General features: G+C 38.0%; 1 protein-coding gene across 4 annotated transcripts in view; it reads right to left on the reverse strand.

The window, feature by feature from the left end:
- The window catches only part of epha7 (eph receptor A7), a 109502-nt gene extending 85003 nt beyond the window's left edge, over positions 1 to 24499 (reverse strand). For all 4 annotated transcript variants that reach the window (XM_073817038.1, XM_073817036.1, XM_073817037.1 and 1 more), the window contains exons 1-4: positions 24338 to 24499; positions 22954 to 23018; positions 21157 to 21826; positions 114 to 269 (exon numbers count right to left, since the gene is read on the reverse strand). In XM_073817038.1, coding sequence (XP_073673139.1) covers positions 114 to 269; positions 21157 to 21826; positions 22954 to 23018; positions 24338 to 24431 — 985 coding nt within the window. In that variant the 5' untranslated portion in view covers positions 24432 to 24499. The remainder of the gene's footprint in view (positions 1 to 113; positions 270 to 21156; positions 21827 to 22953; positions 23019 to 24337) is intronic.
- Between the last annotated feature and the right edge of the window lie 444 nt (positions 24500 to 24943).

Raw genomic sequence — 24943 nt, forward strand, 5'->3', positions numbered from 1 at the left:
TCATCTGACAGGAACCTGACAGAAATGAGATATGCCAGTTTGCAGATATAAAGGCACATATAGAAGGAAAGGAAAGACAAGGAAGACCAGAGATTCACAAGCACTTTACTTACTAGTGCAGGCGACAGATGGGGGGTCAGAAAGGGCTCTGTAGTAGCCGTCCTCGCAGTCACATCTCCACGAGCCCTCTCTGTCGTTATAACTGTGTGCGGGACAACGGGAACACTGAAGATCCTGAGATGAAGACTTGTAGAATCCACGACCACAGGCTGGATGGTGAGGAAGAGGAAGAGAGAGAGACTTAGCATGTGTGGATCTGACTGCCCCCCTTAAAGGAGAAGGTCACTTTCACAACAGAAGATAAACATTTCAGGAATTTTCTCCAAATAGTTGACTTCTATGGTGACCACGAGTTTGAACATCCAAAATGCAGTTTAAATGCAGCTTTAAAGGGCTATAAATCCCAGCCGAGGAAGAAGGGTCTTATCTAGTGAAACAATCCGTTATTTTCTAAAAAAAATTGACAATTTATATACTTTTTAACCCTAAATGCTCATCTTGTCTAGCTCTGCCTGAACTCTGTGTATTCCGGTTCAAGGCAGTTAGGGTATGTTGAAAAACTCCCATTTAATTTTCCCCCTCAACTTCCCCTCCAAACATCCTACATCGCTGCACCGACCCAGTTTTTACAAAGTGCAAAGAAGATCTAACACCCTTTACAAAAAAGGTAAAACAGCGATGACTTTAAAGTTGGAGGAGAAAATGAGATGGGAGTTTTTCAACAACCCTAACTGTTTTGATGTTAAAAAGTATATCAATTGTAATTATTTTTAGAAAATAACAGATTGTTTTACTAGATAAGACCCTTCTTCCTTTGCTAGGATGATTTAGAGCCCTTTGAAGCTGCATTTAAAATGCATTTTGGAAGTTCAAACTCGGGGCACCATAGAAGTCCACTATATAGAGAGAAATCCTGAAATGTTTTCCTCAAAAAACGACTGAAGAAAAAAAGACATGAACATCTTGGATGACAAGGGGGTGAGTAAATTATCTGTAAATTTATGTTCTGTATGTGAACTTCTCCCTTAACCACTCTCATAAGAAAGTAAAAAAAAGTATCTTTAATAATATCTCAATTGTTTCTGGAAGACAAAAATGAGATTTAATAGAGTGCAAGACCATAGCCATATGTTTCTCCTTTTAGGGTTTTGCAATTGAAAGAGATTTTAAGAACTCAAACGATTCTAATTAAATTCTCCCGGGAGCAAATTATCTGAAATATGCTGCTAACCATATAAATTTTATAATTATAGCCAGTGTTGTTATAGTTAACTAAAACTAAAATAAGATAAAACTTATTTTTTGTAGTTAAAATAAAATAATATGAAGCTAAATATAAATGACAAATCACACAACTAAATTGCTAAAACTTGAAGTGATTTAAAATAAAAACTAATTATATAAAAATAAAAGCTCAATTCAAAATTTAAAAAAGAAAGAAAATTTAAACAACCAGGTAAAAGGTAAGAAAGAAACAGAAAAGGATAAAACAGAAATCTTCTAAGACTAAGACAAAATGCAGTGCATGAAAAATAATGACTATTTGTGAAAAGAACAACCTCTGGGCGCTTACAATTTTCTGCTGGATTACTACAACACATACTGAGTCATTCATATGTTGCACCAACCAGGGGCCTAATATTCCTGATCACCCCAAAAGCACCAGCATACCTGGCTTTACACCACCTCTAGCAGTCACAAATGTCCTAGAGGCAAGGTTACTGTGGAAAATAGGAAACTTAAATGGATTATTTCAGTATTTCACCTTTTATGAGGGGAAAAAAGGACATCCCACAGGCAGCCAGGGATCAGAGACAAAGCAGAAATTAGGGCCAGATCGCTTTAGGCTATGCACAAGAATCACCCTCACACGTTCCAATGACAACGAGTCATTTACTCCCACACTTTATTTCATATGCCCATATGGGCTGAATTGCCAATGAAGGCCCATCATCATACATTACTATTTGCATTATAATTAGACAACATTAAATACTTAATAAAATGATTTTTCCCCTTTATTCAGTTTTTCATGACTTCTAATTCATCACTAGAAACTCTGGTGCTAATTAACTATCTGAAAGGAGAAAAAAACTGCAGAGAGAACAAGTCTGGGGTGATTCCACAGGCTGAGGTATTTTCCTGGTTCACATCAGTAAGCAAAGAGAAATAAGCTATTTTCGGTTTGGCCTTTTGGTCTGCACTGCTGAGAGCTGCTAATCCACACTTAGCAGCTGTTTGCTTAAAACCCCCTTCAGCCTAAAGAGGGAATCGGGCCCACATGATTTTTCTTAAACCCCAACCACGCCCGCATCCCCTGGATAAATATTACTTTGTTCACAGCTATGCATTTTAATGATTATTACCAGGGACACAACACTACTGATTTTCACTTCCAAGCCCAGGGTTTAGTTCTTAGTAGTTGCATCATTGTTTCAAGGCCTTCAAAAAGACGAGAAAAAATGCTGCAGCTTTCCGTGACAAGACTAAAATGGAGATCGCACAGGAGGTCGGCTGATTTCCTCATTTTGAACGGCACCTTGTTGAGACGGGGGTGGCTGAGGGATACCGTATCCCCATTTCAGCGACATGAAAGCCCTGTCACTGTGTATTTAGTTCAGAACCGTGGCATGGTGTGGCCACGCAACGCAAAGAACAAGAGCCTTCTGAGGCTGAGAAGTGGAGGAAAGGGATGTGATTTTATCTGGGATCGTTCTCGACCAGTGAGGACTTGTAATTGAAAGCAGCAAGTCTAGTTCTCGTTGTACGGAGGTGGTGCTGGCAAAGTGTACCGTGAAAATGGCCATGGTTTAATGGCATTCAGGTATTTTTCCATTTAGAATTCATTCAATTAGTTGTTTATACTCATGTTTTCAATGTGCAAATGAGGTAATTACACCTAAAATAAAATAGATATTCAATAATAAATTGGTAAAAAGTTTACTTAGCATGCTTTTAAAGAATGAGAAGAAAAATTATCAGGACAGGTAAATGCAAGCAAAAGGAACAAGGAAAGGAAAGGAAAGGAAAGGAAAGGAAAGGAAAGGAAAGGAAATGAAAGGAAAGGAAAGGAAAGGCAGTAAAAAATAAGACAGATTAGGGAACGGAATGGGAATGGAAACAGGACCAGGAAAAGTAAAAATAAGATAGGAACAGGAAACACAATGAAGAGAAACAAACAAAAATGTAAGGAAAAAAAAAAACAGAAAAGGAAATGGACAGGACAGGATAGGGAATGAAATGGGAATGGGAATGGGAACAGGAAAAGTAAAAACAGGAATGGGAACAGGAAACACAAAGACGAGGAAGACACAAAGAAAAAAAGGACAAAAAAGTAAGGAAAAAGAACAGAAAAGGAAATGGACAGGACAGGATAGGGAATGAAATGGGAATGGGAATGGGAACAGGAAAAGTAAAAACAGGAATGGGAACAGGAAACACAAAGACGAGGAAGACACAAAGAAAAAAAGGACAAAAAAGTAAGGAAAAAGAACAGAAAAGGAAATGGACAGGACAGGATAGGGAATGAAATGGGAATGGGAATGGGAACAGGAAAAGTAAAAACAGGAATGGGAACAGGAAACACAAAGACGAGGAAGACACAAAGAAAAAAAGGACAAAAAAGTAAGGAAAAAGAACAGAAAAGGAAATGGACAGGACAGGTTAGGGAATGGAATGGGAATGGAAACAGGAATGGTAAAAGTAAAAATAAGATGAACAAGAAACACAATGAAGGGAAAAAGGAAAAAGACAACAGAAAACAGAACAGCAATGTAAACAGGAAACACAAACATAAGGAAGATTAAAAGGGAAAAGGACAAAACAGAAAAGGAAATGGACAGGACAGGTTAGGGAACAGAATTCGGAATGAAAAAAGTAAAAATAGGAATGGGGAAAGGAAACACAAAGATAAGGAAGATAAAAAGAAAAAAAAGAACAAAAAAAGTAAGGAAAAGGGGAATTGGGGACAGAGGAATGGGAACACAAACTGGAAAAAGTAAAAACAGGAATGGGAACTGAAAACAAAAAAGGCAGATAAAAAGGAAATGGACAAGAAAGGTCAGGTAAGGTGAGAAACAGAAAAAGAAATAGGAACAGGAGAGATGCAAGTAAAGGAAACAAGAAAAAGAAAGAGCAAAGGGGAAAGGAATAGGAAGGATTGAAAATAAAAGAAAAACAGGAGAGGGACAGGGAAGGAACAGGAAAAGGAAAGGGAAGAAGACAAAAAAAAAGAAACAAGACAGGAAAGACAGAAGCCATTTTCCTGGTAAGCTGGCGTGTCTGTTAGTTTTAGTTTTCAGCTCTGAGCCCATCTGTATGGGGAAAAGATCCCGTCTGAGCCCGAGAGCTCAAGACCTGGCTGCGGGCACTCAACGGCTCTCTGGTGAACACACTAAGATTAGCGCCGTCGCAAATCACCAAAACAGGAGGACTCTCGACTGCCGACTCGACTGGCTTTTTACGTCTCCGAAGCGGGGGCGGTTTATTTTTACATCCGTGTGATCAGGATTTGTTTATCGCGGCGTCTGAGAAGCCCAAGTATCCATGAGTTGTTTACACAAGCAACCAACCAGCAAATTAGGCCTCAAATCAAATGTAGCGCTGACACAGGGGCCCGCCTGAGAACCTGTCTCCACTCCACCTCTCCGCTTTTACTATGAGTGACATGCACAAACACGGCCATTTCTGAGGGCCGAATTCCTGCCCTCCCAACACATACCAATGCTCAACTAGTCAAAAAACACACTACCATTGTGCTAACGCAGTAACCCGCCACCGTGGAGATAAATGATAGCTTTGTTTTCCCCTTCCTGACAGCTTTATTTCTGTGGGAGAAAAAGATGAGGCTTGCCCAATTATGCCTCCTTCTGCCATGCTGCATAATGTCTGCTAGCATGTAATCATGACTGAATTAGCGCTACATGACCCCGTGTGCCAGCGGCTCTTGAGAGCAGGGTAACCAATCTATGAAACTGACATTGAGACGATATCCTCCACTTAACTGCCCATTTTGCCTCTGAATTGAAAACATGTCCTGCCAACGTAACCGCTTGGCTGCTAAATTGTGAAACCGAAAGGAAAAACACTAGCTTAGGCGGGTTTAAAAAGTTGGCTGAAAGACTTGGTGAGCACTGGCTTTATTCGAGCTGCCACTAGCATGAAGGCGAGCTAATAGGATGTGCTTGTTGACATGGGCACGCCGAGCAGGCAACAGCAACCTCATTTACTGCACAAAGAAATTAGTCGGCCCCTTAGAAACACAGGTTGAGGTTAAACAGAACAACAGAGAAAGAGATTAAAACTGTCTGACATTCCTCCCAGAGTCTTTAGCAGGCGGCGGGTGCCAGTGTCGGTAATTTACCTTTCAGTGGTCAAGCCCTCTGGTTCAGCTAGAGTAAAAAAACAAGTCTTTTCTTACATGCCACTGATAAAGCAGGAAGACTTTGCCACTATTATAGCAAAAACCATAATCACAATTAGGGCTGTGCAATTAATTGAAATTCGGTTTCGATTTCTGCTTTAAGCGATCGTGAAAATGAAGTAATCGGTCAAATACACACAAAAAAATTTCAAAATGAGCTGCTTGGTGATTGTTCGTGTAAACCCTTGTCAGTTATGTCAGAAATGATCATAAACAATTGAGTATGAAAATGCGTGTGTAACAGTATATTGGATCCATGTGGCAATTAAAGCGGCAATACTTCTTCTGTCGTCTCTGTGCTTAATATTAATAAAACGTAAAAATACAAAGAGAAAAATCACTGCTGAAGGACTTTTGTAGTTTTAATAAAAGACAAAGCATGTTTAACTATTACAGTTAAGATGCTGTTTTATTTTACATTCAAATAATTACATTCAATTTCTGTGTTAGACTACTTTAGACTTGCATAAAAGTATTCAGTATTTGTATTATTTAAAAAAAATGTTTTTTTTTTTTTTTTTTTTTTTCCTGCTGTATTGCTATCTTTAAATTAATCACTAATATAAAGTTACGGACCCTGTCATAATCGTGTTAAACAATCGTGATTACAATATTGACTAAAATAATCATGATTCTGTTTTTTGCCAATATCGAGCAGCCCTAATCACAATTATATTTGGTCAATGATTATTCAACACGATTATGAGTGGGTCCGGAACTTTATGTGATTGATTAATTTAAAGATAGCACTACAATAGAAAAAACAAATGAAACTTTTTTTTTTTTGGAAATTAATTGTAATTAATTAAATGTAAAATAAAAGGGCACAGTCTTCAATGTAAGAATTAAACATGCTTTGTTTCTTATAAAAACTACAAAAGTCCCTCCGTCAAGAGCAGTGATTGATTTTGTCTTTTTCTTTTGTTGTTTGATGAACATTAAGCACAGAGACGGCAGAAGGAATATTACTTGTGGCCACTTTAAGAGCTGCACGGATCCAATATACTGTTACACATGTATTTTCATTCTCAACTGTTTACATTAATTTAAGACATAAGCGACGAAGGTTTACACGAATAATCACCAAACGCCGCATTTGGACATATAGTTGCATGTATTTGACTGTTTAGGTATGCATCTCAAGCTCTGAAAGCATACACAAAACAGTGCAAATTCTCTTTCGTGCTTTTAAAAACACAACATCAAATAAACAATAATAAATCAAGCATGTCCTATTTTATGCAAGTCATAAAATATGACTTGATTTGCATGTGAAATTGGGCTTTTATAAAGGAGCGGAAGCACACAAAGCGGGCGGAATCAAGAGCAATAATCGTTTTATCTTGATTATTGTATTTTCATAATCGTTTGAAGACGAAATCGAAATCGAAACAGAATTTCGATTAATTGCACAGCCCTACTATGCACTATCAGATCTTAATCTCTAATATGCATTTGGAACAAGAAAGTTTAGATACTGATTTTCTTCAAATAAGCTTTAGTACTGTTTTTGGCCTATTTTGCAGCAATGAATCCCTCCTCATTTTTAAAAACCTATTTGAGAGATGTAATAGCAACCCAGAGGTAAAATTCAAGACAATGTCCAGCTGAACTGCACAGACTGCTGACTTGTCTAAAATTAGCGTATTGACTACAAAATTCTCTAAGAGTCCTCCCTCTAGGGAGGGTGAGGAAATGTCCTAATCACAGGCTTTCCTAAAGCAAGTGCTGGTTTTTCTCTTGGTCTTGTGCTGTCAGTTGTTTTCTCTCGTTGGCTTTCTTTCAATGAATTTCCTATAAACCTCTGCACTGCCCTTTTTAGACCTCACTATATTATTTTCTGATCTCAAGTTATGTTCAGAATGGAACAGAAGTTTGCTACTTACAGAATACTGCATAGTACACACTTTGTACTGAGAAAGTATATATACACTGCCACTCATAAGTTTGGGATCAGTAATATTTTAATGCTTTTTAAAGACATTTCTTATGTTCATCAAATCTGATCAAATAAATGCAGAAAAAAAATAATATTATGAAATATATTTTTTAATTTAAAATAACGGTTTTCTATGTGAATGCATTTTAAAATGTAATTTATTCCTGTGATACAAAGCTAAATTTTCAGCATCATTACTGCAGTCTTCAATGTCATAGGATCCTTCAAAAATCATTCTAATATGCTGATTTATTATCAATGTTGAAAACATTGCTTAGTATTGCTTAATGATCAATAAAAGGTTAAAAAAGAAAAAGGTTTTCTAACAATATACACTACTGTTCAAAAGTTTGGGGTCAGTACATTTTTATTCTTACTTTTTTAGAAAAAAAATAATACTTTTATTCACCAAGGATGTGTTAAATTAATAACAAGTGACAGCATAGATTTACATTGTTAGAAAATATTTATATTTTGAATATTTGGCAGCACTTTTTCCGACATAAATAAATAAGTGTGACACTTAAGACTGGAGTAACAGCTAATGAGAATTCAGCTTTGCATCACAGGTATACATTATATTTTAAAATATATTAATATAGAACACCATTATAATTACAATATTACTTTTTCAGTATTTTTGATCAAGAATTCTTTAAAAAACATTAATAATCTTACTGATTACTTTTTTTTTCTCTTGCAGATGATAAAAAAGAATTTCCTAACACACTTAAGTACACTTACTTTTAAGCAAAGTTTAATTAATTACATTTGCATACTGTATTGTCATGCTTTAAATCAAGTGTTACTTTAAAATGTATTATGTACAGAATTTTTTTTCACAAGGGCTGTCTACAACTTTTTTTTAATAGTAAGTGAAATAGTATCTATATTATTTAACTTTAAATATTTCAAGTACTATGCCACTTTATTGTCACATGACCTTAGCTTATCGCATATGTGACCCTGGACCACAAAACCAGTCATAAGGTTAAATTTTACAAAACTGATATATATACATCATATGAAAGCTCAATAAATAAGCTTTCTATTGATGTATAGTTTGTTAAGATAGGACAATATTTGGCCGAGATGCATCTATTTGAAAATCTGGAATCTAAGGGTGCAAAAACATCAAAATACTGAGAAAATCACCTTTAAAGTTGTCCAAATTAAGTTCTTAACAATGCATATTACTAATCAAAAATTACATTTTGATAGGTTTACAGTAGGAATTTTACAAAAAATCTTAATGTAACATGAACTTTACTTAATTTCCTAATGATTTTTGACATAAAAGAAAAATCAATAATTTTGACCCATACAATGTATTTTTGGCTATTGCTACAAATATATTCCAGCGACTTAAGACTGGTTTTGTGGTCCAGGGTCACATATGAGAAAAGCAAAACATTATTAACATAACTAGTTAAACTTAAACTAAATCTAATTTTGAGTGCAAAAAAAAATTGACATTCAAATCAAATAATAAGTAAAAAAACAACTAATTAAATTCCATCACACTGGTAACGGAAGGTCAAGTCAAGCTCATTGCATTGTGGGATACAGTATGTCACGCAGCGTGCTCTGTTGTATACTGCACATTTTGGCAAATGCAGTAGGTCATCTGCATATTTCATATAGAACATTTTCATACCGTGCACAGAACACAAATAACATTTCTGCGGTATATATTCAGCAGCATGCTAGCATGTGCTCTCACTACTTGAAAAGGGTGAGAAATACATTTTCTGATGGCATCTGTGCGAGTTATAGAAATTATATTACATTAATTGAGACTTTTCTCTGCCTCACGCTGTATAAAGTAAACAAACAAGATTAGCATTATATTTTTAGTCTTGAATAGTGCACTTACTGCCTATGAAAAGATATAGTTATCAATAGATACTATTATTTCCAGCCCTGATGAAAGCACTCTGAGAGAAACTAAAACCTTTCAAACACACAGAAAGCCTGTTTCCATGCTGTCAGCCCTTGTGTGGCAAGCATTTTAATCTTTCCCCCTAAGAGGGCTAGAAATCTACCCAACTCCAGGAAACAGGCCGAGGGTACAAAGGAAAGGGGAAGAATCAAAAGGCAGCAAGAAAGCAACACACCGGGATGGGGTCCGGTTTTGGCCCTGCAGCCTTTGCATTTCTCCTACAACTGCTGGACTGAGACGGGGCGCCGTAACGGTTACAGAAAAAAAGTCGAAAGTTGGATTAGAGGGTTGTGAAAATGTCAGATTAAAATGTTAAAAGATGGATCTTGTTCGGCGCTATTCGCACAGTGCCCCACGCATTACTGGGAGCGAACAGGTTGGATTAGGGGTGTGTTCCTTTACATGCAGACAAGAATCTCATTCATGGCAGCTACCTGTGTGGAGAAGAGAGATAAGTAGCTTTCCGTCAGAAACAAAGAGAAGATTAGCATTCTCTTACACTGTGCTGAAGGACACACCAGGATGCCCTCTGAAGCCCTCAGAGAGGAACAAGAAAGACTTGTGAAGAAAGAACAGATCAAAGCCTGTCAGAGTCCTCTCCTAAATATAGTTAAAATGTTAACATCATGAATCGTGCCAAAAAACAGCTGTTCGCTTGAAAAAGTCACTTCGGCGCCAGATAGACTTAGATGCATAGAAAATTAGGTCTATGAATGAAACACTTTTTTTTTTTTTAATTGTTCAGGAATAGCAGCTGTTAAAAGCTAAATACGTTTTACAACATACGTAATGGCATCTTTTGTTCACAACACAATGGCACAACAATGCTTCTCTTTTACATGCATATTTTCAACAGAATAGGGTAGGAACGTTATATCTTTGCAATTACTGCTGAACGCATTACGCTTTGACAGTCGCATTTGTGTTGGCTGGAGGTGGACGTCGCCGCTGCCAAGAAGAGATCTTTCAACTTGCTCCTCGTTTCTCGTGTGAGGCAGACTGCAAATAAATGTGATTACAGTCGAAATACGGCCCGGATGGACATACAATTGTGACGGAATACTGAAAGAAGGGATCTGTAAAATGTTATTGCTGTTAAACAGACCAAAGAAAGAGAGAGATCCATTTCAGTTAAATACAACAGCTCAACTCATCCCAGTAGCATCTGCCCAGATGGCTTTCCTGGCATGTGATATGTTCTGTGATAGCGGAAAAGAAGGAAACATGAAATGTCACTTTTACAGTGAAAAGAAGCGCTTTTAGAACAAAGCGGCCTTTTAGGCGGAAAAAAAGGTTTTGGGCTTTCACCAGAATTTAAACGCCTCAGGTGAAATGCTTCCTTCTAAGTGTAAATGCCGGGAATGCTGGTCGCTTGTTTGCGGCTGATTGCAAAATAGAAAATGGAAGCACGTCCTAAGGCAACTGCACTTCCTCTTCCACGTCATTCGGCCTGATTTGCTGCATTGATTAGCAAATGGAAAACAAAGATTTTAACATTAAAGGAATGAGGCCATGCATCATTAGCTGCACGTAAATTCTGAAAATATGAATCAGATTCTAAATTCAGAATCTGAAACTGAATTTGATTTAGTGTGTGTAAATATCAAAACATATCAGAATTAAAATTTCCAGATAATTTACTCACCCCCATGTCATCCAAGATGTTCACATCTTTCTTTCTTCAGTCAAAAAGGATTTATTTTCTTCATATAGTGGACTTCAATGGCTTTCAATGAACTCTAAATAATCCCAGCCTAAGAATCAGAGTCTTATCTAGTAAAACAATTGGTCATTTTCTAAAAATAAAAAATAAAAATGCATATATTTTTGAACCACATATTCTCATCTTGCACTAGTTCTGTGTCACGTGTGATGCAGGCGAAAGTACTGGCACAATGTTTACAATGCGAACGTGCAAAGAAAGTCAAACGCCCTTTACAAAAAAAAAAAGGTAAAACAACGATGTCGGACAATTTTGAAGTTTCCAGCCAAAATATCTAAAAAATCTTAAAACAAGAAGTATTTTCTAGACAAGTGTAAATTATTGTCTTGTTTTCAGAAAAAAAAAACAGTGTGTTTTTGCTTGAAACAAGCAAAATAATCTGACAATGGGGTAAGAAAAATAATCTTTTTTTTTTCGTTATAATATAATCTTTTTATATTTGAAATAAAAAATTTTCTCACCACATTGGCAGATTACTTTGTTTGTTCTAAGTTTTTTACACATCTAGAAAATCCATCTTGGATGACATGGGGTGAGTACATTTTCTGGAAATTTTTATTTTAAAAGTGAACTAATCCTTTAAATCTGTTTTACTTAAAGTACCGGACAATTTTGAAGCTAGCAAGTTGCTGACGATTTTGAAGACCTGATGTACGCATACGAATAACTATCCACATGTGACCTTTCCAATTTGATTTTACGTAATGTGTAAAGTTGTAAACTGCATTGCAGAACTAGTACAAGACAAGCATTTGTGGTTAAAAAGTATATAATTTTTCTTTTTCTTTTTTTTTTACAAAATGTTAGATTGTTTTGCTAGATATCATGCTGAGGTTGTGTAGAGCCCTTTGAGGCTGCATTGAACCTGCAATTTGGACCTTCAACCCGCTATTTTCCACTCAAATCCACTATATAAAAATCCTGGAATATTTTCCTCAAAACCTCCATTTCTTTTCGATTGAAGAAAGACAGAAACATCTTGGGATGACAAGGGGGTGAGTAAATTATCTGGAAATTTTTCATTTTGGAAATGAACTAAATCCTTTAAATCCGTTGTACTTAAAGTACAGACCCTTTTTTATTTTACAAAAAAAAAAAAAGGTAAAACAACAATGTCGGACAATTTTGAAGTTGGCATTTTGTTGATGGTTTTGAAGACCTAAAATATGCAGACCAAGAACTACCCACATGTGACCTTTCCAACTTGATTTTACATAAAGCGTAAAGTCTTAAATGTGTATTACAGAGCTAGTGCAGTACAAGACAAGCATTTGTGGTTAAAAAGTATATTTTTTTCTTTTTTTTATCATGCTGGGATCATGTAGAGACCTTTGAAGCTGCACTGAATCTGCCATTTGGACCTTCAACCCACTATTCCCCAATCAAATCCATTATATGGAGAAAAATCCTGGAATATTTTCCTCAAAACCTCCATTTCTTTTCGATTGAAGAAAGACAGAAACATCTTGGGATGACAAGGGGGTGAGTAAATTATCTGGAAATTTTTCATTTTGGAAATGAACTAAATCCTTTAAATCCGTTGTACTTAAAGTACCAAAAAAAAAAAAAAAAAAGTAAAACAAAGGTAAAACGGACAATTTTGAAGTTGGCATTTTGTTGATGATTTTGAAGACCTAAAATATGCAGACGAAGAACTACCCACATGTGACCTTTCCAACTTGATTTTACATAAAGCGTAAAGTCAAATCCAATCCCCAATCAAATCCATTATATGGAGAAAAATCCTGGAATGTTTTCCTCAAAAAACCGTCATTTCTTTTCGATTGAAGAAAGACAGAAACATCTTGAATGACACAGGGGTGAGTAAATTAGCTGGAAATGTTTATATCACAAGTGAACTAATCATTTAAATCTGTTTTGCTTAATAGTCTTTTTATCCCGACAAAGATTTTGTGCATTTACGAAATGCTGAAGCACAGCTGTCACCGTGGTAAACAACCCCAAAATTTGGCCTTTTCTTGAAAGATAAAAAGTCAAGGATCTTCTTAAGGACTCTACGACCACATCTAATCAGATCTAAATCGAACCTCCACCATCAGCAAGTTATCCCTCACACAGTTCGGATGACTTTGCATCTTTGACAGAGATGACTAAGTGAACGCACAATGGCGAACCGGCAGAGGTCTCTCATTATAAGCCAAACACTGTCGTGACCTGTCCGAACCTGCTTGGACGCACACCCATTTAAACAAATGCACATCCACGCACACCCAAAGCCACCCACGCTCAGTCTAAAACCCGCTTCTATCCCTGCCTAGAGACTACACGATACAGCACTCAATCAGCTCCCAGCATCACTGCCGGTGATCCATGAAAAACTAGCATGCGGCACACATTTCTATCTTCCAATAATCATCTCCTCAGACAAATGATCGTTTCATGTAGTCTTGATTACTGCGCCGCTCGTAGCTGTCCCCACAAAAGTAGAAGAACGGCATTACTTTCTAATTTTATTGATTCTTCTTTGGCACAATGTGTTCACTTCGAGTTACATTCAGTAATAACTTGGCTAAGAGACAGCGCTCTGTGTGTGTGACATTTCTTCTCCTCAATCTCATTTTATGAGCAGGAGAGAATTTAGTCTGCTTCTCATTAACAAACAGCATCTCGGCCCCAGCAGAGCACCGCGAATGTGGAACGATTTCGAATGCGAATTTGGAAAGCTTCAATAAGCATGCTATTTGTTTAAACATTGATCTCAGAGGATTCGATTGTAAAAGTACACTGTGACTTCTGAAAATTAGTGAGGCCTTTTATGCAAACACGGTTTATGTGTATTTCAAAATGTCTCATAAACCCAATCCTTTTCCATGACAGCATCTGTTATTCAAAATGCAATTTTATCCTGAAATAAATGTGACCCTGGACCACAAAACCAGTCATAAGTAGCACGGGTATATTTGTAGCAATAGCCAACAATACACTGTATTGGATTTTTCTTTTATGCAATTAATCATTAGGATATTAAGATCATGTTCCATGAAGATATTTTGTAAATTTCCTACCGCAGTTTTTTTTATTAGTTATATGCATTGCTAAGATCTTCATTTGGACAACTTTAAAGGTAATTTTCTCAATAGATTTTTTTTTTGCACTCTCAAATAGTTGCATCTCGGCCAAATATTGTCCTATCCCAACAAATTAATCCAATCAATTGATCAATTGAAAGATTATTTATTCAACTTTCAGATGAGGAATAAATATCAAATTTTAAAAAATGTACCCTTATGACTGGTTTTGTGGTCCAGGGTCACAAATAATTAACTAGAAATAAAAATAATCATTTGAGTTTATATAAAATTATAATTATACATAGTTCTAAATTTGACATGTTTACATGTTTTATATATATAGTAATATGTATTATTAAACATTTATTCTAAGTACTGTATACAAAGTTTTGCCTTTTAAATTTGATTCACCCAACATCCTTAAAATTCTGTAGCTTTTAATCTTGTTTATATAATCACAAAGCGTCAGATAACAAATAACCAGTCATTTTCTGTTTTAAAATACTGTACACAAACTCGGCTTTGCGTTTGCATGGGAAAGTGCAAAACTTCCTCAATCCGACAGCATCGAACATGTTATTTCTTTCATGTTTAATGCAAAACTTCAGTTCAACACAACGAAGCTGAACATGACTTTTTCTTTTCTTTTTTCGACTCAGCAGGGAAATACGGCATTACATCAAACGCATATATTTTGACAGTGAGAACAAAAACGCTGAAGCAATGTGAACTAAACAGCCGACGTGAATAGGCAGGAATTTTCGTTGAGATTTCCGCGGTGTCACCGGGGTCTCTCGCGGGCTGGGCATGGGGTCAGTGAATATTAACTTCATTTACACATGGTTGCAAACAGAGCAGCTTGCACAATGCAGGCCTGCCTGCTCTGCTTAGTAACGTGAGCAGCCGAGCTGACAGGTCACTGCCAGGCTGGAAGATGGATGAGCTGAGCAGTTGACCCTTGGCTTGCCTGAGGAGCCAGCTCTATGGCTTCTTTCCCCTCTGAACAAAGACCCCCTACCAGCAACCGCCCTGCTCGCAACTCCAGCAGCACTAACAGGTCCCGACATCTCCATCAACCCTTGCACGCACACACAGACACACAAGCAGATTTTGATAGGCTTAGTCTTTTTAGCCCGACACACCCAACCAAACTCTTTTTTATGCATGCATACAGACAATATGGGCGGCTAACCCCCTTTAGCTGCTTAAACGCTGGCACACACAGTTCTCTTTTCGAATTGCTCTCTGCTCATCCGTACTAATGGATGCAATTGGACAAGCGGACGCTGTGTTAAAAGCAACAAAGCAGTCGTGTGCGTGCGCGCCCGTGTGTGTGTTCGGAGCAGCTTTGGCCCGAGGCGACCGGGTGAAAGTGATATGTGACCAGGTTGAAGGCCTTAACACTCAGTGAGCATCAGGGAGGGTCTGTTGTCAGAGTGACTCTCCTCTGGGAGAGCGGCAGAGCAGGAGTCTCAGCAGCTCAATCTTTCCCTAAGAGCAAAATCAATAACTTATTACATAACTGCACACTTTTCTCCTTTACAGAGAGAGAGATAGAGAGAAGGCAGGAAGGAAATCTTAGCAGGCTTGTTCTAGTATGAAAATGTCCCTTTTTTTTACTGTGCTAATATCACAAAAAGGACTCCTGAAAATGACAAGGGAGCCATTGGCTCCTATAATGGATCATTTAGGAGCCAAATCGCTTTGTTGACAAATTGCAGAATCGCTCGATATGGATGACTGTTCAGAAGTGCTGTTGTTCATGCTCATATTTAATCACAATTATCTGCTGTGCTCTAGATCCATGGGGATGCAAATTAATCGCAACAAATTTATACTTTACAATCAGTTAGTTGCAAAAGGCTGTTTATTTGACTCACTTGATTTAATTCAACCTTGTATTATCTTTGCTATAAAACCAATATTATTTGTCCCATATTATTTGGCTAAGTTAAATCACTACGTTCAAGTCTATAGATCAATTCAGTGTTTGATCATGTTTTTTTATAAACTTGCATTTGCCAGAAAAAAGTCAGAATTGTGAGATAAAATAAATAATAATATTATGTCATGCTGTAACTGTATGGCTAATACAATGCATCCCCTACAAACAGCATATGTGAATATTATGTACACTGTAAAATGAAATAAGTTGACTTTACTTGGAAAAAGTGAGGAAACCGATTGCACTGAAAAAAAAAAGTAAAGTGAAATAGGAATAGCATGTTGTACTGACAAATGTTTAGTTAGTATATTCTAGTAACTAAAAAAATGTCACAAGAGTTCTAGTAACTAAAAAGGAACTGTAGGGGGTACTTGATTCTTTACTTTATGTTTACTCTTGACTTAGTATTGCTACTTGCTGACTCCCAGAGTGCATTGCTGTTATTGTTACAATTAATAAAAATAAACAAAATCATTTGTATCATTAGTAAATATGTAAGATGCAGTTAATAGTCTATTAAGATGTTGGTTTATTAATGTTGTTGGTTCTTTTGTGGCTGCTTGAATATTTTAAGTAAGCGTTAGTCGAAGCAGTAATTGTTTTACTTGCCTTGAAAGTAGCTGTAACTTAAAACCTAGTAAGTATACCAACTAAGTAAAGGTAAACTATTGGATTTTACTGTGTAGACAGATTGTTTAAATCAAATGCATGCTTTAAAAGTTGAGTAATCACCATTAGTCTGTCTGTTTGAACGTCTGTGTTTACCTTCAAATGCCGTCCTTGACAACAGTATTCTATACTAATTATTTGCATTCCGATTTTGGCATTAAAATCTCTAATTTTATAGATTTTACCCATTTCCCTTCACTTGTTACCAGTGTTTTTCTGACATCACTATACGCACACAGCTGCTGTGAAGTTCTAATAAGAACTGGTCTATTTTATCACTTGTTTGGATTGATTCAATAAAAAGAACCAGTTCAAAAGAGTCATTTGTTCTGGAATCGGAAATCTCAGCGCAGTGTTCTTTTTTGATGCTTTTATTTATTTATTTTTAAAGTGGTGCGAGTGCCACCTCATTGACGAAAGATTCTTTTTATGTGCTTTGGCACATTTTTTCCACACTGTAATAGTTTTTACAAGGATCTATTGAGAGCGCTTTAATTATGAATGACAGTATGTTAACCGTTCTTCACTTTACCCAAGAACTTTTTTGATCCCATGAGACAACAGGAAATGTGATTGCGAACATGCAGCCACTACAACACATCAATAACTGGACTGCCGCCAACTGACAGGCCTGACTGACGACCCAACACAATGACAGCTCCGCTCGTGTTCAAAGCCACCTTCCATCTGACAAAACCGAGAGGGAAAAACAAACAGCGCTCCGGGAGCATGCCGCTCTTCTCCAAGACCCCGGCCGGGCGAGAAGGCCATTATCCATCAGCAGATGATTCTAACCCTGACAGCTTCGGACCCAACGGGCTTCCCCAAGGAACTGGCCTCCGTTTGAATAATTAAGCCCACTTACAGTTCTCTAATGGATGACCGTTTGCAGCCTTTACTTTCACACCTTATCAATCACTTGTGTGTCAAGCTTTATACAATCCTCCCGCCCACAACTCCTGGTGGTATCATTTGAAATGCAAAACACGGCCTTCGCTGAGCTTGGGTCTTGCTCTTGCGTCCCTCCACCCTAGCTACTTCTGCAGCTTGTCTCCACATCTAGTGCCCTCCTTCTGTGTTCCTGGCAATCCATCAGGCTTTGACTAACTTCTGTCCAACTATTTGACATCTGGGAGATGGATGGTGTCAGCGCCTGCCGTTGCCAGTACCTCCTCCTGTTAGCATGTTAGCCAATACTAGCTTGTTTTTTCCCCCTTAGAATAACAAACAGAGGCTTGCCTTGTAAATAGCGCAAACTGGAAGAGTAGGTCAACTATCGGTTAATGTTTGCCATTTAGACAAGATACGGTTATTAACGCGACGCGATGGCACTGAGCAACATACATTCCAAAGATTGCTAGCAAAAGCTTAACGAAAACAAAGAGATCAATGTCTGTCTACAAGGACTCTTTTTCCGCTTCCAAAAGACTTAGTGTCTCCATTTTCTCTGAGTAGCCACTGTTGAGCAGAGCTTCGCAAATGAATAGACTCTATTTTTGCTTGAGCTCCATGCAAATAAACTCTGGCATGCTGCTGAACACTTCAAATTGCTTTTTTTCCCCAACATTCATAACACTGATTGTTGTAACTGTGAGGAGCAGATCTCTGGAAAAGCAGGAAGGAGTGAAGCCACGAGTGCCACGGAAGAAGTTGAAGAGAACAAGGGACGGAGAAAGAAAAAGTTAATTAGAGAGTAAAGAGTAAAGAGTAAATTAATAAAAGATGACCAAACTTGTATGTAATTCCAAACTTGTATGACTTGTTTTTTTCTGTGGAACACAAACGTTGATATTTGTGACCCTGGACCACAAAACTAGTCATATACATCATATGACATCTGAATAAATAAGCTTTCCATTGATGTATTGTTTGTTAAGATAGGACAATATTGAAAAAATCTAAATACTGAGATAATCACCTTTAAAGTTGCCCAAATGAAGTTCTTACCAATGCATATTACTAATTAAAAATTAAGTTTTGATATATTTATGGTAGGAAATTTACAAAATATCTTCATGGAACATGATCTTTACTTAATATCCTAATGATTTTTGGCATAAAAGAAAAAAATGATAATTTTGACCCATACAATGTATTATTGGCTATTGCTACAAATATACCCGTGCTACTTAAGACTGGTTTTGTAGTCCAGGCTTACGTTTTAGAGAAGATTTCTAGTCAGAAAATGGAAGTCAATGGAGTCATTGGACCCCAATAGTGTATTTTGAGTTTTACAGAGAAAAGAAAATGTTCATTTTTGGTTGCAATATCACTTGAAGAGTTCACAAAAGACAGTTTTAGACATTTTTAAAGTTGCTGGCATCCAAAAACATGCACCGTTCATGACTTGTGTTTACGTAGGAAAACAATTAACACACTGTGTCAACGGACGCAAAAGTGTGTCGTGCGAATGCCCTCTTAAAGGAAGCGGAAGAGAAAAAAGGGAGGAAGAAATGAAAGACACACAATCCTCCATCAGGCATCTGACGAATGAGACGGTCAAAACACACATTTTCATGGGCCTCCTTAGGTTTCCCCACTCAATTTTTAATGCAAGACATTTTAGACTTTATCCCGTATGCATGAGTGTCTGTTTGTGTGCGTATCCGTATATAAATAGTGCGGATTTTATAACAGAACACGATGAGGTGGTGTAAAAACAGGAGCTTTTGAAGGCATCAGGGTCATAGCACCTTGGCCGAGCCCCTGAGGGGAGGAAGAGAAGGAAAAGATAAAGAAAAAGACAGAGAGAGCTGCAACATGAGCTGTATGCTCTTGGAAAGATCAGTCCTCCATATTAAAAAGACCCCTGTCACTCACAGGCCTTCAGCCTTAGATACCGTGCACTGCATTACTGTTTCTCCAACAGACAAGGGGAAAACACACCAGTATTTTTCAGTCTGGTTGGTGCTTGGGGGGAAACTCTGAACAGGCAATTTAATATCGGGAGGATCGCTAAGAGGAAGTGCTGATGCGGCAGTCTCATGCTCATTTTATTTAGATTAACTACAGCGGTAATATCACAGCCACTCATGCCATGAGCGACGCACAACTCATAAAGTGACAATGGAAGGGGGCAGGAATCTAAACGGGTGACAGGGTTTGTTTGTTGCCGGCTCGGAGAGAAACACGCAACATTGTTTTTGAGGAATGTAAGATGGCTTCGTGAACAGCGATTAATTCCCGTGAAAAGCATTCGAGACATTTTGATTTTTTGAGTTCGCCATTGCTTCACTTTTATTTATTTATATATTTTTTGCTTTGAGTGAGTGAGTAAAAAACCCTGAATGTTTTAAGCAGGGTGAAATTATAAAAAAAGACCTAAAACGCATCCTTTTATTATGCTTAATGTGTGCCAAATAGCCCATATTACATAGAAGCGCCATCAACTTTCTCCTTTGCTCCCTTTCTGGCTTTTGAAATGGCTTTCAGCTTTGCAACAACCTCTCAGCGTGAAGCAGCCTTGCCCATTTTAGCTTTTGATAACATAATAGTGTTCTGAAGCACCCTTTACATGATAACTTAATGATGCAGACGTGTATGTGCAGCGCATAAAAGCTATCCAAACCTTCAGGAGATAGCTGATAAATCATTACTGGTCTGTATACTTGATCATCTATAGAGATGGAGGTGACCCAGATTGGAAGAAAAAAGGGTGGACGGCCACTTAAACCACATGAAACCCCCCTAGGATCCTAAACGTGTGTCGGCCAAAAAAACAAGCTCGGCGCCATTAGTGACAGTGATGGCACTGGAAGTGTTTTAGTCTTAATTGTAGAGTGTATCAGAGGCGAGCATAATTGCATTTCCGGTTTGTTTTCTCTTTCCGTCTGGGTCATTTGAAAGGTCCAGCCGACGAGCTGAAGCTCCTCCGGACGCGAGCGATTGGTTTGGCTTAGCGCCAAATGGAAAGAGAATAGGAGAGGAGAAGAAAGACAGCGGGCTGTTTCTGAGAGCTAGGCTGGAGTGCTAGTTATCATTTAATTCCAGTGTCAACGTGCATAAGGCTATAAATTAAGAGCCCACAAATCAAACGACTAACAGGGATTCCAATTATTGTGCCAAGGATTTTTGCCCCCACATTTAATCCATCATTATTATCTCCGCCCAATAAGCATGCGTTTTTTTTGACTCGGCTTTTCTTTTATTAATCGTTCGTCGTCTGCTTTGTATTTTTCAGCATGGTTTGTTTTGTTATTGCATTGCTTTGCTGTAATTCGGATGAATTACCTCGCGTTGGGATAATTCTATGCTTGGGCACTCAGTCAAACAATTGGAACAAGGATTGGACACATAAGCGAGTCTTACACATAATAATAACTTATTAATTGCCTCATTGTCCTTTCTTCCGTCTCGCGTAAGGTTAATCAGCGGCGCTCTAATACGTGCCACCAGATGTGTGCAAATGAAAATAAAGTACTCACGTTCGCACGCATCTCCCTTCTGGTGAAATCCAGCTTTGCATATACATTTCCCAATGGGTACCAGCCACTCTCCTTCAGCGCTGCAGTGCATTTTGGGAGAGTTGTCGGCTTCCTCCTCTGCGTCACTGACGCACGTGCCCTCCACTTCCACCAGCGAAGAAAACTCCGATCCCGTCACCGTGTCTGGGAACGTGGCCAGGTTCTCAATAATCGACCAACACTTCTTGTAATACACTTTGACGGAGACCAAAGCGATGCAGGCACCTACATCCTGAAAGGCCAGGTAGAAGCCTCGGCGGGAGAGGGGCCCGATTATACGCACCTCCGTGTTGAGCTTCATCTTTCTTTCCCCCAGGTCGCCCTGAGTGAAACTCTCGTCCGCGGCTATAGTGTCAATTTTCACATACTGACTCTCCCTTATATTCCTGCCCACCTCCACGTCGGTTTCCTGGTAGTACAAGTTGAACGTCTCCTTGCAAGAGCCCACCACCCCTGGAAGGCTGTTACAATCCCTCAAGGTAAACTTCAGCTCCACAAAAATCCTCTGGGCATCGCCCTTCTCAATCCAGTTAGTCCGTAGCCAATTGTTCTGATTTGGCTCCATGACCTGGCAGACCTGGTATGTGCGAATGGGTGTGTAGTTTTCATCCAAGCCGCTGATCTCTTCCCACTGAGAAAAAGTAAAACACAGTTAATCATCATTATACCATGTGCTGTACTAAAATGCTCAGAACTAACCGCAAGGGAGAATCTCACAGCGTGTTAAAACTGGCCTCTGTGTGAACAAATGCACAGCTCCTCGATATAAAAGATGATCCACATGAATACATCTGCAGCCATGTGCTTTGCTATCTTTTGCATGAACTGAGAATCTCAAATGTCTGTTGAGTGCGTTTACCTAAAATATTTATTTTTAGTGATCTGCAATTATATGCACAGTTCCAATATCTGTCAGACAATGCAAACATGTATTAAGCACATAAAAAAACTCAAGCCCAATAGCAAGTGTATGAAAAAAAAAAGTATGAATTAAAAAATGTTAACTGAGTCAAACTTTTCTAGGTTTGTTTTAAACAACTTTCTCCTGGGACGCTTAAATTCTGTTCATGCTGAACAGTTGTTGGTCGAGTTTCTTTTATTATGTTTTTAATTTATATAAATGAATAAAATTTAATACATTTAATTTAAACACAATACTACGTTTTTACCACAATGAATGCAAGTTTAAAACTTATAAAAGTGAATAGAACTGGTAGAAATTATTATAGTTAAATGAGTAACACCAAATATGTTGTTACAAAGATGAAAGATGCAAACTTTTAAACTTTTCTATTGCTGTTTCTTTTTTTACTTGTGACTTTTCAGAATTATGTGTGTTTTAATGAATTGTTAAAAACGCATAAGACTTATAAAAACAACAAAACATCATAATTACGAATGTAACTAGTTATTATCCTACATTCAGGAGAAAATCATTTGTTGGCCTTCGTTGAGCGGCTCTGAAACAAACGCGTCTGTATTTCACACGCCTTTCTTAAACCTATTATAAAACTAGTTTGGGATCGACCAACAACTTTTTCAAAGAATCAAAACCACCTTCGCATACAGCAACCAAATTATCCATTGTTTCGGATTTTAAAAACGTTGTGATGTGGTGCAAAGGCTTACAATTATACATTTCACCACCGCATAATTTTAGGTTGTACTTAAAATACTACAAGCGTTAAGCGTATTACAGAAGAGGTGAAAATCATAAATGTTTGCTGTAAAGTAAAAGTTGTAAAGTTTCCAGCTTACCCCGCTTGGAGGAGACGATATCCATTCCAGCTCTGTCTGCTGCGCCTTTGAATCCAGCAGGATCACTGCCGACGACACATAAAGCGCACACTTACAATAATGCATGTTTAATTGTGATTAATGTTTGGCACACATCTCGCTCATATTGCAGAAGCATTTTACATCGCGAGGGAGCGCGGATACAAACCAAATGTGAGACAGCGCGCGCAGTTTGACCCATTTTCAGCAGACAGCGGTGGAGATTTATGGCAACGAGCACCTCGCACCTCTGAAACCTGTGCGACACCTGTTCATGTGTCAATATAACCGACTGGCACGCTTTCGCTTTTGGTGAAGGAGATCGAGAAATCCGTAAAGTTCCTTCGTTTGAACCGCTAAAGGACATTACGCGGATACGCGCACCCAGCGCAGCGCAGGTTACGACTTCATCGCCTGCGAAATTAATCGCTGTTTTGCTATTTAAAAACACTTCGCTGAAGCGTTACCTGGTTTTAGTGTTCAAATGACTATACGGAGATGGTTAAATAGGCAAATAGATCATTTGATTAAATAAACTCGCAAAAGAGCATTCGCTAAAATCAGAATCTTAATTTAAAAAATAAACAACATGATGATAAATATATTCGTCTTGAGTAGGCTATCAATACATCTCAAAGTGAACTACAAGAAACATACATCAGATCAATTTGTATCTATTTAACCGATATACAGAATTGAATGATCCTTCAATTCATATTTCATCACCTTCGGCTTAAGCTATAGCTCATATAGTCGATGTAGATGTGTTTGATATAGGCATATTTGCAGTGCAGACATGTAGTATGGTGGAAACACACTGCTCTTTATACTAAATCTGCACTCGATAACTTGGTAATACAGAAGCACTTGTATAAATCCTTTACTAGCACTAACTGAAGATGATCCCATGAGTATTTTATATAAATAATAAGCACAATACATGTTGCAGTCAAGTTGCAGAAATGACTGTATTCCTATTGCGCTTTTGGTTAACAAGGCACATCAAGCGGATCTTTTCAAGTTTTGGTGTTGCTGTTGTCTCTTTGCAGTAAATGGAAAGCACGGAGTGTTTTCCGATAAAACCAGAACGTGATAACCAGGAGCTTAAGCTTAACCAGATAAATATTGTCTATCATGTTTATTTGCGATGTGCATTTGTAAATCACTCGTCTTCGCGTCTGATTAGCGAAAGTCTGCGCGTCAAAGAAACACATCCTCATGATCTCCAACACAGTGTATCGTGATAACCAAGAAATGTTGTCTGTTTGTCTGTCACACTGTCGATACTGTATCTGCTCTAACTACTGATTTGCTCGCTCTCGCGTTCGCGCTGTCAGGATGCAATGAAGGAAACTTTCGCACTCACCCTCTCTTGTGTTCTGTGCTATTCCAGTGCTCACATAAAAACATAAATGAAGGCAAAATATAGTCCACAAACACGAAACTGAGGTGCAAACCATGGTGCAGTTGAAAGTTGGCTAAACAGTGTGCGCTTTTTCCAACGCGGCGTTCCCTTCCCATTGACGACGCTCCGGCAACCAGCTCTGGGTGAATAAAACAGCCGTCTCTCACTCAAATAGCATCGGCAGCTGAGAGGCGGGGCTTAGAGCATTCAGCGTGTCACTCATCTTGACTGACAGAGAGCACACCCACATTTGGCGCGCGGTGTAACAACGCGGACGAATCGCTTTGAAGCGAAGGCGGATCCTCAATTTTAGTCTAAACCAGACCGAACTTTAAGATTAAGATACTTTGTTGCACTATGTGTTCAAAAGATACTATTTTAATGTTAGGTTCGAAATAATGTATACTCGAATTTAATGTTTAAAAAGCCATAGGTTAAATGAAATATTAAAACAGTGAGCACATCAAAACAAACTTAGTGAGGTGCCTTTCCCTGCAATGCATTCCCTTTCTTGCACGGAAACTACTCTATCAAGATAAGACTTGAACCTTTGGGTAGGGCAGACAA

This window comes from Garra rufa, chromosome 13 (assembly GCF_049309525.1).
Source record: "Garra rufa chromosome 13, GarRuf1.0, whole genome shotgun sequence".
Classification (NCBI taxonomy): Eukaryota; Metazoa; Chordata; class Actinopteri; order Cypriniformes; family Cyprinidae; genus Garra; species Garra rufa.